The following is a 16,488-nucleotide window of genomic DNA, read 5'->3' as shown; positions in this document are numbered from 1 at the left end:
GGTGGTAGGACTCCTAGTGACCGTTATTTCCCTCTCTTTTGATATCCAGGATTTCCAATTACACTATAATTAAAATATCTGGTACATTTTAAATTCTTTAAATACAAATATGATCGTGTCATTCCTGGGCTTAAATTTCTTACCTTAAAAAAAAGTGACAACACGTGTGCGAGGAGGTTGGTCAGAGAAGCAAGCAGCGGAAGAAGGGGAGCCTCCCCTGCCCTGAGGCCTCTCGCTGGCAGTCCAGCGGCGGGAAGGTGAGGCGAAGAGGCCGGCTCTTCCTGCTCGCACACCCCTCCTCTCAGGCCCGGCTTCTCTGTGAAGGACTCTGGGGGAGGTCCGGGCGCCGGGGGAGGGACAACAGCAAGGGTGCTAGGTGAGGATGGGACCACCTAAAAGCTGTTCTTTGCTGTACATATTGTGCCTGTTAATAGATAACACTACCATATTATATACTTTAAAACCAGTTAAGAAGTGTATCTCATGTTACATGTTATGGGTTTATTTGTTAATTAAAAAAAATTGTTCTTCCCTCCATTAGTTTTCTCAGGCTTTTGTTCAGGATGTAACGATGACTGTGACTCACTCCCCAGTATTCAGATTCCATTTTGGGAGGATCCCTGGGTAGCACAGGGGCCTGGACTGCAGGGCAGCCCCGAGAGGCCAGTAGGGGGCTGGGAAGCTTTCTCTTCTCACACAGCTTCCATCACCCGGCCGGGGAGGCATTGGCTGTGCCCTGAGGAGGAGGGGGGTGTGCTCAGCAAGAATTTGGGAATCACACGGCTTCCTCACCCCTCCTGTGGCACCTAGTCTCTGATGCCTTTGTTCCTCTGCATTAGTGGTCCCCTCCTGGAGCACGGTCCTTCCCTCCTCCCATCAGATAGGACACAGCACACTTGCCCCCCTTTTCTGAAACTTTTCCTGACTCCCTCTAACCGAGCCCAGGTAAAGGGCTGGTTCTGTGCATTTTCTTAGCAGCATGCCAGGACTTTCCATTTGAACTCCTGTTAATCACTTTGCATTCTTTACAGGGTCTATTTATGGTCTGTCCTACCAGACTCTTAACTCCTTGAGAATTAGGATTGTGATTTTAATCATCTTCCCCTCAGCATGTAACTTGCCATACTGTGTTTAATAAGAGCTAATTAACTAAATGGATGGATGGATGGATGGATGGATGGATGGCTAGATGGATGGATGGAATGCAGGAAGCACATGCTCAAAGACAAATGAGGCTGTGACAGGCGTCATAATCAGGAGAGGAAGCATAGATAGCTACACACTACCCACATCCTGAACAAAAGCCTGAGAACTGAATGAGCAGAACAACTTTTAGGCACCCTTGCAGGTGCTCCCCCTCAGATCGCCTGAACTTCTGCCAGAGTCCTTCACAGAGAAGCTCGGCCCGAGAGGAGGAAAATAAGGAGAAAAGGAGGCACCGTCTTCCACCTTACCTTCCTGCCGCTTGATTGTCAGCAAGAGACCTCACGGCAGGAAATCACTCCTGCTTGCTACTCTGACCGATCTCATCATGACATTGTTGTCACTAATACACAACCACCTCCTCCACAATCCTCTGGCTAATTATGTCCAATATTAGCACCTAAACATCCAAAATAGCACCTGACTTGACTTTCTATTTACAGAAGGGCACACGGGATGCATTAACAACACCCTCAGTAGGTTCCTGGATGCTGTGGACAAGCCCAACCACCAAGTGCTGAAGGGAATGGGCAGACCTGATAGTCATCTGCTGATAACTGCACTGGGAGACTCAGAAGGGAATTCCAGAAACTTCTTTTGATAAAGGCTTCAAACCACCAGAACTGCTCCTGCCAAAACTAAAAATAGCTTGGTCTAGCAGGGAAAGAATTGGTCTGGGAGTCAGAAGATGTGGGGCCCTCGTTTTGCATGAACTGGCTTAGCGTCCTTGCCAGTTAACCTCTTAGCCTCTCTGAACATCAGAGCTGTCTTCTGTGCACAGGGGATGATGGCGCAGACTCCCTGGGTCCTGCAGTAGGTGGGAGTCCCAAAGAGATACGGACATAAAAGTACTCGGTGACTGCCTGGCCCCAATCTGGGGAAAGAGAGGGAGGGTCACGATAAGACAGGGGCCACCCTGGAGATACTCCCCAGTTGCAGTTTCAGCAAGGATAAAATCCTCCCACTCTCAGGCCTCTGATGGGCTGGGGGTGGCCCTTTGCTGTAAAATAACCACGCTCTCCCTTGCCTGCCTGCCCTATGGCTCTGTGATCTGTGACTGCCTCATTCATGGTTAACACAGGGAAGGCCCACGTAGCAGCCAGAAATACGAACAGCTATTCTCAGCAAGTGGGAGGTTACCCAAGTCACAGGATAAATAAACATGGCTGTTTTTCTTCTTTAAATATAATTATTCTGTTCTTTTTTAAGACTTTAAAAGAAAGTCTATTTAAAGAGTATATAATGAGCACTATTTGCCAACCTGTGTTGACATTTTATTTATATTATTTCATTTACTATTCATTATTAACTCAGTGACAGAAGTATCATTATCCCCATTGTACAGATAAGGAAACTGACATTTAGAGAAACTAAGTCATGTGTCAAGGTTCCAGAACTTCTGTAAGCAAACCTAAGGTTTATTATTTCATACAAAACCCATACTCCTATATATTATGCTGTTTTGCCTCAAAAATAATGATAGTATCTGCAGGAAGAAGATGAGGAGGAAGAGTTAGAAGCATATATTTAATCAAAAATAAAAGTTCGTAGGTCTTGGACAAATATACTGCTATGCACAGTGCCCAAGCCTCTCATATAACCGAGTACACTGCCTGTCGAGCAGAGAGAGGTGGCCCTGGGTCAAATACAAGTGTGATTAACTGACAATTAACAAAGAAAAGGACATTATCCTTCAGAAAACAAAACTGGGAAGAATTTCTGTGTACTAAAGATGTCTGCGTTTGAAGTCAGAACATGATGTATACATTTACCACCATCATCATCATCATTACTGCTTAAAGTTCTTTTAAAGGCAGAGTGGGGCAGGATGATTGAGAATCATTTTTCCTCTTCAGAGTCTGGCCATTTGTCTCCTAATTGTGGATGAAAATGGGGCGACACACTAAACCTGACAAGCTCAGGGGAGGCCTGCACGGCTGCCTTACAAACTCAGAGACTGAAAGTAACCACATAGGACAGTCTGAAATAAAAATTCCTAACTGGAAGCTGGTAATCACATTTTAGACCTGCAGCTTCCTGGACAAAGGTCGATCTTAACTAGGTGAGCCTGAGTATTGTCTTCTTGCATCTAAGATAACATACCTTTGAAATGTCAGTACTCTTTTCTAAACCCCTCAGGGCACACCCACCCAAGTGTCTGAACGGAGACCACAGAACCCCTCATTGTTACCTTATTCCCGAGTACCATCTCTGTGTGATAGAGATGTTCATTATTAAGAATCCCATACCCACCAATGTAAAAGAAGTGTCTCTCCATTTTACTTTTTATCCAATCCCAGAAATTTCCCCACCTTACTTTCTCCAGCCCCGCTAATCAACCACCAATAGATTTCATGTAACCCTCCCCAAGTCTCCTTTGATTCTAATGTACAAAATAAGCTGCAAAACTGACATTCTTCAGAGCATTTTTTTTCAATCCATTAAGACATTTGTTTCCCGGAAATTGTTGTCAGTTTGGCTCAAACTCATAAAAATTCTCTATAGGCTTGGACATTTTTTATAACCAAACCAAACATATTTTTAAGTTCTTTAGCTTAATTTAGTCATTTAACCAGTTTCTATGGAAGCAAATGATCATAATTTGGCCTACTGCTTCATTGCGATACTATTTTTATATCTTATAATGAAAACATTACAAATATTTTGGGATATATGGAAACTTTTGGCTTGTTCCAGCTTCAGCACTTTTGTATCACACTACTTTATCATTTACAAGTAACTTTAGCATCAGATTTACCTGGGTTCTGGAAGTACTATTACCCCTTACCTAATGTGTAAACAATACCTATCTCATGGGAAATAGTGAAGATGAAATTAAATGAGATAATTTATGGAAATTTGGCGTGACATAGAAGGTTGTCAAACATGAGAGTGGCATCTCTCCTCCGTCTGAATTCATGGCCTTTATTTTGTGAGTTTCGAACGGTACAGACGTGAAAGATAATTTAGAATCAGTGAGGTCTGGGTTCAAACCTCAGGTCAGCTTCCTCCCAGCTGTGTGACCTTGGACAAATGTCCTACTCTCTCAGAACTTCCCTTTCTTCTGTGAAAAGAAAATAATAGTCCTCTTTTGCAGGAATTTTGTCAGATACTTTGCAAATTAATGTACAAAGTATGTGACATATGGTTGGTACAAAATAAATGGTGTTTCCTTTATCCTTAGATAAAATGACTGTTGCCCTATAAAATAGAGCTAGTGATTAGGTTTTCCAAAAATGTTTTATTGCATAATTGTGGGTGATGTCAAACACCAGGAAACTTACTTGGGCAACATTATATGGTTGTCTCATCTAATCCTTTTTGTTACATTTCGGTCTGTGGGAATGTTTAAAGCTCTATTATAAAGTCAATGTAAGATGAGATACCCATCAGCTGTGGTGGCCACTGACCCATCCACAGGGGTACCCCAGCATAATTTCACCCCAGTTTCTCCCCCAAAGTCTTGGAAATGTTACAGGGCTCAGACATATGTAGTAGGCATGAGATTACAGGCCAAGAGGAAGAGGTCGGGGCTGTGGGCAGTATATTTGACAGGCTCATACACTGCAAGCCTTGTTCCGGGCTCCTTACAAAGCACCTCTTTAGGACGAAAACAAGATGTTCTTTGTAAATAAAAGTTCATGCATTTGAGTAATGAAGTCATTTTCCAGCGCTGCAGTGAAAGATATTCTTCTCCCAAGCCCTCTGGGTGAGGACGGTCAGGAGGAAGAGGGGTTTGAGAGAAGATACTAGCACAAAGAGTGCAGAAGCCCATCTCTAAAAAATGAGAAACCTTGTTCAAGAAAGTGAGTGTCTCCCCCCGCCCCCCCCCACCCGCCCCCATGTGAAATCATCTACCTCTAGTGCCTGCCCTCAGGGTCCCTTTTCCACCTACTTTCCTACTAACTAAGGGTGGGGGTAGCGGCCCAGAAAAGATCTATAGAGATAAGACATCCCCGGCACCTCAGCTAAATAAATAAGAGATGTGAGGAAGCACTCACAAAAAGCTGAATATTCATCTGGGTTCCTTGGAGGGGCTCCAAACTGAGAGGGGAGGGAAGGCCTCAAGGGAAAGCCCGACCTCAGCGTGTGAAAGGCCAAGTTGGAGTGGGAGGGCCTGAAGTAAAAGGTAAAAAGGGAGTGGTGAGAATGGGTGTGGGAAGGAAGCCAGGACGGCACAGCCCTCAGTCAGACCCGCCGCCGGGACAGGAGGTGGCCGGCACTGGTGGGGCTCGCCCCATTCAGTCTGCCTTTTGATGCTCAGCTTTGAGTTTCATCCATCTGTATGTTCTTCAGCCAGAACCTCTGGGAAGAGAGAGAGAGGCAAAGCCTGGGGAAAGAGAGGAGAGAGTAGGAGGGAGGGAGAGAGGGAGGGAGGGAGGGAGGGAAAGAGGGAGGGGAGAGAAACTCACGCTGACTCTGCTTACTCTCTGCCTTCATTCCTTTTTTTTTTTTTTTTTTTTTTTTTTCCTTTTTTTAACTAAGTTGGTCCTTGGGCTGCCTTGAGTTCCCACATCTGGATACTGCAAATGCAGAGAAGGCAAAGTAAGTGAGGCATCTTCGCACCACGGAGGGTCCCAACGAGGACCGACAGCTGCCGAGCCCCTGAAAGCCCTGCTGGATGTCAGCGGACTGATGGCTTTGAGCTCAGCTTGGTGCTTAGTCCTGCCTCTGGGACTCCTCTGGGTCGCCGCCGGCTCCCGCGCTGCGCACGGGGACGACAACGCTTTTCCTTTTGACATTGAAGGGAGCTCAGCGGTTGGCAGACAAGACCCGTCTGAGACCAGCGAGCCCCGCGTGGCTCCCGGAAGGCTGCCGCCTACTGCCGAGGTACGGTGTTCCTGCCATTGTCACTCTGCTGGGGCACCTGGGCCCTGCGGGCTGTGTGTGCCACACTGCTGTCCTTCTCTCTCCCCTCTTCTTCCCTCCCCCCTCTGCCTTGAATTTCATCTGGATCAGGTCAGTTGAGAAACTTGAAATAAAGAGTTTTACTTTGTGAGATGGATATAGATGTTACGAGTTGAGAATTGAGGCTTTGGAACATGTTACTGTTCAAACTGGTTAAAGTGCATATGTCCTGCCTATTCTGGTTCAGCTTGCTAGACTGTCTGTCACCTGGGGCTGCAGTGACACCTCTTTGACTTTCTGCCACTTGGATGCTCCAGTAGAGTCATTTTTGTCAAGCCACGACACTTAATGCATGTGGCCTGTCACTGGCTTCCTGCTCCTCTGTGATGTTAGGATAGTGGGGACAGTAAGGCAGTACTACCACTCTTTTCGTCACAAACTAAACAGAAGGTCCTCTGCAAGGGGGAAGAGTGAAAGGGTGCCTGTGGGTGATGGGGCACTTAGAAGCTGCTGGGAAACTGCAGGGCAGATCCCTTAAATAGACCCGAGCCGTTATATTCTAGGAACAAGACTTACAAGGAAAATCGAGCCCCATCCCAAAAGACATGCCGTGGATGATCTGTTTAGTCAGAGTTGCTGTTCATTGTAATACCTTACAATAGCTTTTATGTTGAAAACATATGCAAAGTATAGAGACTGGGTAAAAAAGGATGAACCTAGAGTGATTTAAGAGCCCCTGAGGTGAAAGGGACGACAGCATGTCCAGGGCGTGGGAGATGCTCAGCAGGAGGAAAATGAAGTCACCTAAGTTCATGGGAAAGGAAGGAGCAATTGACCTAACAACACACACACACACACACACACACACACACACGCACATACACCCTATAGGGATGTTACATAGGGATGGTAACTACAGAACCAAGGCGGTTATGTGGATGGAAAACATTTCTAACAACATGGAAGTCTGAATTATTGCTATCAATTCTACTAATTATTAGTATAACTGTAGTCATTAATTATTACTGATAAAATAAGGTGCATGAAAATGATCCTTGTCCAGGAATGAGCTCTACCCACACATCCGAAAGGGGAGCACGTGGGTAGGTCCAGAGCATAACAACTTCCCACCGTGGTAGAAAATGCACCCATCATGATAAAGGGAGCAGGGCTCCTGGTCACCATAGCGCTCAGACGGGGGGCCCAGCCAGAGGCTCCTGCGGAGTCCTGGGAAGGCATCACTTCTTTTCAGCCTTGGAATTCACCCTGGGAGGCATGGTCGCCACCTGTCGCTTTGAGCATAAAGAGTCCCTGAATGCAATGCTTGACTTAAGAGTAGAGAGTTGCTAGAAACAATACAAGCTACTCAATTAAACTTGAATTTCAGATAAACAACAAATAAACTTTTGGTTATGTCTCAAATATTGCATGGGACATATTTAAACTAAAAAAATTACTCATGGCATATCTGAAATTCAAATTTATCCAAACATTTTTGTCTGCTAATTCTAAAGAGATAGACATACATAACGTTTTGTAACTTTCTTCCCACAAAACCTAACAAAATAATTATTAGGGAACCTTGAATTTATTAAGACCTTGAGCAATTTCTTATATACTTGTATGTTCAGTAAAATAACAGGAAGGTAGCATGCCAGAGAATTTACTTGCAGATTTTGCAGTTTAATGATCCCAAGTTCAAATTTCGACTTATCTGCTCACTATGTCGACAAATTATAGATGCACAAGTTGCAGTTAAAAAAACTGAGGAGTTATGGGTGTCTACATTTCATACAGTTATTGTGATGAAATCAGGTAAAATATAAAGAATGCTTAACATAGTGCCTGACAGAGTATAAATGCTTTATACATCCTGAGTATTGTTATTATTATTATAAAATACATGGATTATTGGATAAAAAGAAACGCGTGTCTGGGAATATTTCTCAGAACTTTACTTTTTCCTTGCTGTTTTACTTCATAATGCTTTATCTCAGTCTATATCCTTCCAGCAAGGAAGAATGCCCTATAGTGAGTTAAATTTGTAATACTGTCAGAGACTTATATGTTCAGAATGCCAGTTGAGGCCTTTGGTTTAGGGAATCAGAAAGAAACTATTAATCATTCCATGAGGGTCGAAGTAGATGAGGTAGAATGGGTGGGACTGGGGTAATTATGTTCCCGCTGCATAGTTTCACATAACGCCTCCAGTTAGCCTGCGGTCCCACAGGATCCCAACGCCCCTCCATCGGGTTTCCCATGCTCTTTATAGCCAGTGTGGAGACCTTAAGCCAAATATATTCTGGAGATTTAACAACATGATACAACCACCCTACTGAATTGGTTTGGGAGATTGTATTTACATCTACAGAGAATGAGAACACAGACACATATAATACATTATCTGTGAGAGGCTGGAGGTGTGAATGGAAGGATATTCTAAAAATACGTTCACTTTATTTGAATTGGATTTATTTGAATGGTTATTCTTCAATTTCCCTTCAAAACTGAGGAAGGAAGAAAAGTACTAAAGCAAACATGCAGCAGGGGGAGGCACTTGGCAGGAGGCAATCCTAAGGCTCCCAAGCTCCTTGAGAGCAGAGCTTGTGTCCTCTTCACTTTGGGGTCCTCACTCTGTGACATGGATTTCAGCACATTGTGGTGCACAGTGACAGTTAGAGGAACAAATACAGGAAACATGCATTGAATGAAAGATCGGCGAGCACTGGCTGTCCAAGGAGAAAGCCTCCTCCTTTCCTCCCAAAACCAGCCCAGCTCCCCCAGGATGCAAAGAATTTTATAAGAGTAGCACCCATGGGTATGACTCTGTGCTCACTGGGACGATGTTCTCACCTTCTGCTTTTTCACAAGCAATTCACTGAGTCCATTATTTGCTGAATTTATGGTGAGAATAGTGATTCTTAGTAGATGGAGGTAGGCAAAGGAGAAAATAGGCAGTATCAAAAGTATATTCAGTATTCTGATACTGCACATTGAAGAAAATAAAGTCTTTATTATGTCATAATCACTATAGCAAGTAAAACTAGGCAAAAGTCTTCTTGACCATATGAGTGTGCAAAAGAACTGGAGGCGTGGAGATGGGAACAGTCCCCAAGGAGTGGTTGTCAAAGTGTCCTTGGAAGGAGTGACAGTCGGGTCTATGAAAAAGAAGCAGAAGTTAGAAAGGAGGTCAAGAACACTAGGCTAGAGGTCCACACTGCATGGCTGCGAAGAAGCCACACAAAGACTTGGAAGGAGAGTGCGGGGACTCTGCTGGAAGGGCAAGGAGGGAGGCAGGCGGTGGAGGGAGGCAGGCGGTGGAGGGAGGGCCACAGTGCTGTGCCTGCCTTTGGTAGATAATTGAAAAAATAAGGGATGTAATTGACAATATGAGCAAACTTCCCCGAGAGGGGAAAACTGTAATTTATCTCCTGGTAACCTGATGGGTGTTGCTGTTGTTGTTGGCTTCCGTCCAAGACAATCTATTTCACCGTGAACTGATTGTGCCAGTGTACCCCACACTGGACAAACTGACCTACTGAAAAAGAAGCACTATAAACTAGACTAGTTCGGAGGGACTTTTCTTTGGACTCTTTCCACTGTTAATATGTGAGTCCCATGCTTCAGCACATAGGCACCCAGCCACTAAAGCATTGCAGAATGTTTATTGAGAGCCACTTTAGATCTCGTTCACTATCTGCTTCCCTTTTTCTTATCTTGGCCCCTTACTTTGAAAAAGGCCTTGTAGAATCATACTAAGACCTTCAGTCACTGGCCTTGGCCTTCATTTTATACTGCTGTTCAACAGAGCAATTAGGTAATTTGTACCTCTGCAGGCAGTCATTATTTCATTCACTTAATACTCACCCAACAAGCAGGTTTCGACCCTTACCACATACAGAGCAATAAAGTAGGTGCCAGGAGGGACAGAAAGAAGGCACAGTCACTTTCCTACTCTCAAGGAGTAAGCATTCTAAGAAAGAAAAATATATATATAGCCACTATATAAAGCAGAATGAGTCAACCTTCTGTGAGACTGGCTACAACCTCAGTGCCATGATGGTAACATGGAAAAAGTATTACTCCTGCTCTGTACCAGTAGGGTAAAAACCTACTCACCAGAGACCAAAGAAACTTCCTGGAATCATTATTTTAGAAGGATGAGGATATAGTCGTGGTATTGGTAATAACAATAGCATGGCTTCTAGCTAACACTCATTGAGTATTTACCATGTGCCAGACACTGGTCTAAGCACTTTCCATAAGTTATTGCCCTTAACCCTCATGACACCTCACTGGGACTGATACAGTTATTTTCTCATTTTGCAAACATGGAAACTGAGGCACAGAACATTTGCCCCGACACCCTATCCGGTAAGTAACACAGCTACAAAGGAGTTTGTGAAAGTAACCTTGTATAGGAGTATCTAAGAAAAGGCAGTTAGGTAAATAGAACTCTCTACAAACATAATTTCAGTCAAAGTTTTAGGAATTTCTTAAAACGAAGATATATAAAATGTTATTCAAAAAATATTTACATTGTGCTCGCTGCATGAGTAGCACAAGTAGCATAAAATCTTAGGATTACCAAAGAATTGAGGTAACTCACCTTCCTGCCCCATCTAGTAACTACTTTTTAAACTACTACTCAAATAGAAAAGGAAACAATTAACACTTATAGACCTCTACTATGTCGCATGGACCTGCATGTATTACCTTATTTAATACTCATAGTGAAAATTATACCAGTTTCACGATGAGCAAATTGACAGAGATGGCCTAGCAGGCATGTCCAACCTTTTGGCATCTCTCAGCCACACTGGAGGAAGAGTTGTCTTGGACCACACATTAAATACATTGCAACATGTGTAATCACAAAAAAATCTTATACCATCTTAAGTAAATTTATGATTTTGTGTTGGGCCGCATTCATAGCCATCCTGGGCCATGGGTTGGACGCCCCGCGACAGCATGGATTGCTGGTCTAGTCTGCAAGAGACTTACACGAATGTAGTCATTATTGTTGTGGGGTTTCCAAATTCCATTCTCTTTTTCCAGCCTATCATTGGGTCTCCCTGATAGATTTCTTTTTTTTAATTTTTTAACTATAGAACATTCTTATATCTTGTTTTCCTTTTATAAGCATGTTCTAGTATGTTTCCCAGCATGATGCTACCGTCTACATTAGAAGCTCTTGATTTAGATTAATAGGTAGAGAATTTGAAACAAAACCACCTACAGCAATACATGCTTGGTCTGTCTTGCAGAATTTATTATAACATTCCTGGAAAATAAAGAATAGCTTCTGCTCTAGTTCCAGAGTTCTCTGATTTAGCCAAAAGAAGTTTTTTTTTCAGTTGTCATAAGTATCCATAACATAAAATTTACCATTTTAACCCTTTTAAGGGGCACAGGTTACATTCATGCTGTCGTGCCACCATCACCACCATCCACCTTCAACACTTCGTTCATCTTTCCAAACTGAAACTCAGTCCCCATTAAACAAGACCTTTTTATTAACTCTTTCCCCCAGTCACTGGCCACCACTTTCTATCTCTACGGATTTGACGACTCTAGGTACCTCTTATAAGTGGAATCCGCAATCTTTGTCCTTTAGTGCCGATATTTGTCTTTTGTTGGCTTTATTTCACTAGGTGTTGTATCTTCAAGGCTCATTTATGTTTTAGCATGTGTCCAAGTATCACTTCTTTTTAAGACTGAATAATAGTTCATTGTCAGTATATATCATATTTTGTTTATCTCTGTACCTGTCAAAGGGCATTTGGGTTGTTTCTACCTTTTGGTCAATGTGAACAGGGCTGCTCTGCACGTCAGTGCCCACATCTAAGTTGGAGTCACGGCTTTCAGTCCTTTTGGGTACATACCCAGAAGTGGAATTGCTGATTATATGGCACAGAGAAAGCTATAAAACTCAGATTTTATAGAATCCAAAAAAAAAAACAACAAAAACCAAACCTCAACTGGACAGTGAAGGAAACACATCCTGTGCGTGATGGAGCCCAAACAGGAGAGGAAGGGGCGCCTCTTCCAGAAGGGCAGCCACCTCTCCGTGTTGCCAGGTCTTCTGTTTTTTTTTTTTTTTTTTTTTTTCAAGAGCAGAAGGAATCTGGATCCTTAAATGAAATTGTTGATTCAGTTTTTTAAAAATGCTCTGTGGGAAGTACATCTGATGGCCCAATTCAGCCTGAGGGCTGTTTATTTGCAGTCTTTGAATTAAAACGTTTGAAACTCACCTTTCATCAAAGCGCAAGGTGGGCATCTAGCCAGACAAATGTACTGTGAACCCAACTCCAGTGCTTTCTAGCTGTTTGACTTTGGGCAAATTTATTCATCTTTCAGAGGCTCCATTTGTTTGATTGCAAAAGGAACAGGAATGTATTTGCCTTGCAAGATTGTTGTGAAGTTTAAGTGAAATAATACGTCTAGAAGCTGCCTAAATCAAAGTTTGCCCTCAGTCCTTCCTCCCTTCAGCTCCTCTCACCTCCCCTATCTCTTTCTTCTACTTTGTTTTTATCAATCTGCAAGTTAAGATTTGTAGTATCAGTCTATTTTTATTTATTCTGTAAATTGATTACTTTCCATTTTTTTGCTTACAAATTTGTGGATTATCCAACACTGGAGAAGAAAGAGACTGTAGTTCTACATAGTTTTAATTATGATTGTTTCCCTAATGGTTCTTTGAACATAGCCTTCCCTAGCAACAGGGTGACCTGAGCTGTTAAGAGAATTGAGTTTTTCTAAATTCTCAAATATACCTAAAAACAAACAAACAAAAACAAAAATAAAAAACAAACACAAACTATATTTGATATGACAAGGACTCTAATTTTTTTTCTTTCACAATTAAGTTCTCAAATCTGACTTGTCCCAGTTTCTTGAAGTATATAACGTCAAAAACACTCCTCTCCTTTGGGGTTTTTCCTTGCTCAAGCTAATTATATAAATTTAATGATGGCCAGGTATAATTTTGAGACTTTTGATCAATTAGAAACCATTAAAATCAGATTGCCAATACAGGCTTTCGGTTCCAAAACTTAGTATTTGCGAACAATTACTTATCAGATTTCAAAAATAAATCTGCTAGTTCCTCATGGTACAATGACCACATGGAAGAATATTTATATATCTACTCCAGCATTTGCCGAAGAGCAGCACTTTTTTTTCAGAGGTTTCTCTTTTTGCTCCTAGTGTGGTAAGGTTAAATTCTGGGAAATGCTTTACTAAAGGGAAGTTTAACCACAGATGTTTGTAATTCCAACTTAAGTTTCCCATCAAAGTCTTAATGAAATTCAGCTGCCAGCAGTTCGGCTCTGAGTTGGAGTCTTTTTATCATGAGAAACTTGGGAAAAATGGCATTCCAAGCCTGAATGGTAGTGGGAAAATGTTCATCTACAAACCCAAATCCTCTGCATAAATGAAATAGTACATAAAGAGACAAATTCTGTTTAAAAAACAAAAGGAGAGAGGGATGGTTAGATGTACTTTGAGTAATATGCAATATGACCCTTTTTTCACTTCCAGAACTCTCATAGTTTGTGTAATATATTTGGGTGGAAGCTAGCGAGCTAGTGTTTACCTAAATGGAGTCAAGTATATCCACTTATGACCACATGAGAACTGATGAGTTGGAGAAATCCCATAACAGCAACAGCTGCGTTAGCCCAAGTCTCTTGCCTCCTAGCCCTATAATCCACGCTGTATACCACAGTTAAAAAGACCCCTGAGCATAGTGCAGATTAATATTTATTTTGAAATTATGCCCTCCACTATATGGAGTGGCATGATTACTTTAACAGAAATCAGGGAATCCAGAGATCAAAGGTGTTCTTGCTAAAACTCACTTCAAATGTGACTGTTACATGCAATACTTTTGTCTATTTACAGAGTGAATTGCATCATGGCATACTGAATTATTAAAGCTCTGTAAAGCCACATGTTGGCCCCCCAAAATGTGTAATATAAACACCAGCTGAAGGCAAAAGAAATGTCTAGTGAGCTTCATACACTGGGATGCTAGGGCTGTAGAACCATCTAGAATCACAGCAAGAGCTAGCACATATGCAGAACCTTAGGCTTAAAACTGTAGCTGGCCTCTTCTTCCAAAGCAGTTATTCCACACTGCCTTCCCAAGCTTCACAGACACAATGGGTGTGATTCCCCTTGGCCAACGGCAATGTCCTTTGACAAACTAAGAGCACACTCAGTGTAACCCTCCTTCCTGCTGATATGACAGCGGTCCTGGGAGGGTCAGAATGCCTCTGTCATCTGTGATTCTGTCAATCTTCAGGCCACAGATGAGGTGCTAAATGCCTGTTATCTGAAGAATGAACGGAGTCTGAGAGCCAGGAGGTGAACCAGTGTTTTTCTGTGGTGCGTGATGAATTGCCCCTTATGTTTTCTGCCCTTGGAATTGCTGTCTGTCATGATCCATGCCAGTAGAAACCCTGAAGTTCCATTCATGAGAGACAAGCCCTGAAGCCTCTACTGCCTCACAGAATTCAGCATAAAGGGGACCTGTTTGAATGCAGAGCCAGGGGGTGGTTATTATTGGACGTATAACTCTATTGCACCTTTCAGGTTAGAAATTCAATCCCCTGATTTTGTAAGTGAGGGAACTGCGTCTCAGAAGGGGGTAGGGGTCCTTCACTCAAAGACACAAAGCTCATTAGCAGCAGTGCCAGGAACAATGTCTTCTGACTTCCAGCCTCATGTTCTTCCAAATCGTTTCAATGAACATAATCATCCTTAGCTTTAGAACTGGAGATAATTAAATGAAAATATATACACATATTTTTTAAAAGAAAAATTGTTTACTTCTAATATACTATTATTCACTTTACCCTTTATCGTTTCTACTTACCCCTAAGTTGATTTATCAGTAGAAGAGTCTCACTGAATAGAGTGAACGGGACAAGCACTGCACTGTGAGTCTGGAACTACCCAATCTGGTTCTTGGCCATGCCACTAACAACCAGATCACCTTAACCAGTTAAAGGAACTTTGGCAAGTCCCTTCACTTCCCAGGGCCTCAATTTTTACATATTAAAAAGAACAAAACAAAACAAAGGTTACTACTAGCAACAAGGTTCTATAATTGTCTAATAAATAGATCAAAATGTATACTAATTAAAGGGAAGCTGGCTTAAGAAGCAGAATTACTCCGAGTCACAGTTGCTATTCTAGTTAGAACCCAAAGATTTCGGGGGCCAGAGTCTGAGGGAAACAGGCCGATCTGGAGGGAGATGGGGTGTGCCTGTTTCATAAAAATCCTGTTTCCTATTTCTTCACAACCCCAGGCACAGGGCGGAGGATATGGTTTGCCAGTCAGAGCCCTGGCCAAGCCATAGACATGAGCCTCTCCAACATGACACACCACGAGGCTTCCCACACAGCATGAGCTGCAGACACCTAAGGGTGTTCAATGAGTGTCAATAGTCTCCCACTCCAGGGTTCCTAGGTGCTATCAGCCGCCCTATCCAGACCATTCAGGGTGACCCTGAACAGGAAGCTCCACAAAGAGGAACAGGAAGAATGAAAATAGAAGAGGTAAGGGACATGGAGAACTACTGAGAAGAGGCTCATGTTATGTGTCTCATAACAGTTAAGTGGCTCATGACAGAAGGTCCAGAGGGGAGGATATATTTCCATGCAGTGCAGAAGGAAGAGAAAGCTGGTGATGGGTTACTGATTCATTACATACATCCACTAAAATCACTACATTATAGTATTCACAGTACAGCTGTCAAATGAGCCTTCATGTAGATTGGACAGAAAACAACATTTGGGAGCAAATATGTTCAAGGACCTTCCCAGATGTCAGAATTGTGAGTAAGTGAGGGAACCTGCCATGTTGTGTGAATGCCCTGATTTCTACTGGGGATGGGGAAGAGGAGTCTAAACTTCGTGGCTCAAAGTGTGGCTCAAGGATGGCAGCATCAGCACCACAGAGCACGTGTTAGAGACGCAGACTCAGCTCCCACTCCCAAATCAGACTCTGCATTTTCACCAGATCCACAGGCTGTTCATATGCACATTAAAGTGTGAGAAGTGTTAACCTCTAAAATGCAGCTGGACTTGAACTTTAATGGATTTATGGGAAATTAAGAATACAGGAAAGGGAAGCTATTTTGATATACTGTAATTATAGGAAGGCCTAAATATAAAACCATATCAAGGATGTGTGAAGCTAGTGAGGGACTCACAGGCCCACCCAGGTACTAAGTTCTAGTCTCTGGCCTGAAAAGTTATACTTTGGAATTTAAAAAAAAAAAAAGGCCAAAAAACCAAACTTCAAAGCAAACTGTTCCTTCAATGTATCTGAAGAATCTGCAAAGGCTATGTCACTTATTGGCCTGCACACAGTAGGTACTCAGAAGGGGTTTTAAGGAAAACATGAAATGACCAGGAAGATCTTCT

General features: G+C 42.6%; 1 protein-coding gene across 2 annotated transcripts in view; it reads left to right on the top strand.

Moving 5' to 3' along the window:
- Positions 1-5,347: 5,347 nt before the first annotated feature.
- The window catches only part of LAMA4 (laminin subunit alpha 4), a 131,793-nt gene continuing 120,652 nt past the window's right edge, over positions 5,348-16,488 (top strand). For both annotated transcript variants that reach the window (XM_054569844.1, XM_054569843.1), the window contains exons 1-2: positions 5,348-5,486; positions 5,689-6,033. In XM_054569844.1, the coding sequence (XP_054425819.1) occupies positions 5,839-6,033 (195 nt within the window). In that variant the 5' untranslated portion in view covers positions 5,348-5,486; positions 5,689-5,838. The remainder of the gene's footprint in view (positions 5,487-5,688; positions 6,034-16,488) is intronic.

Source organism: Pteronotus mesoamericanus, unplaced genomic scaffold (genome assembly GCF_021234165.1).
Source record: "Pteronotus mesoamericanus isolate MK-2021 breed Mesoamerican mustached bat unplaced genomic scaffold, CSHL_Meso_final contig_20, whole genome shotgun sequence".
In the NCBI taxonomy this organism is placed as follows: domain Eukaryota; kingdom Metazoa; phylum Chordata; class Mammalia; order Chiroptera; family Mormoopidae; genus Pteronotus; species Pteronotus mesoamericanus.
The sequence above is the reverse complement of the archived record's forward strand: the minus strand, read 5'-3'. Positions and strand labels throughout refer to the sequence as shown.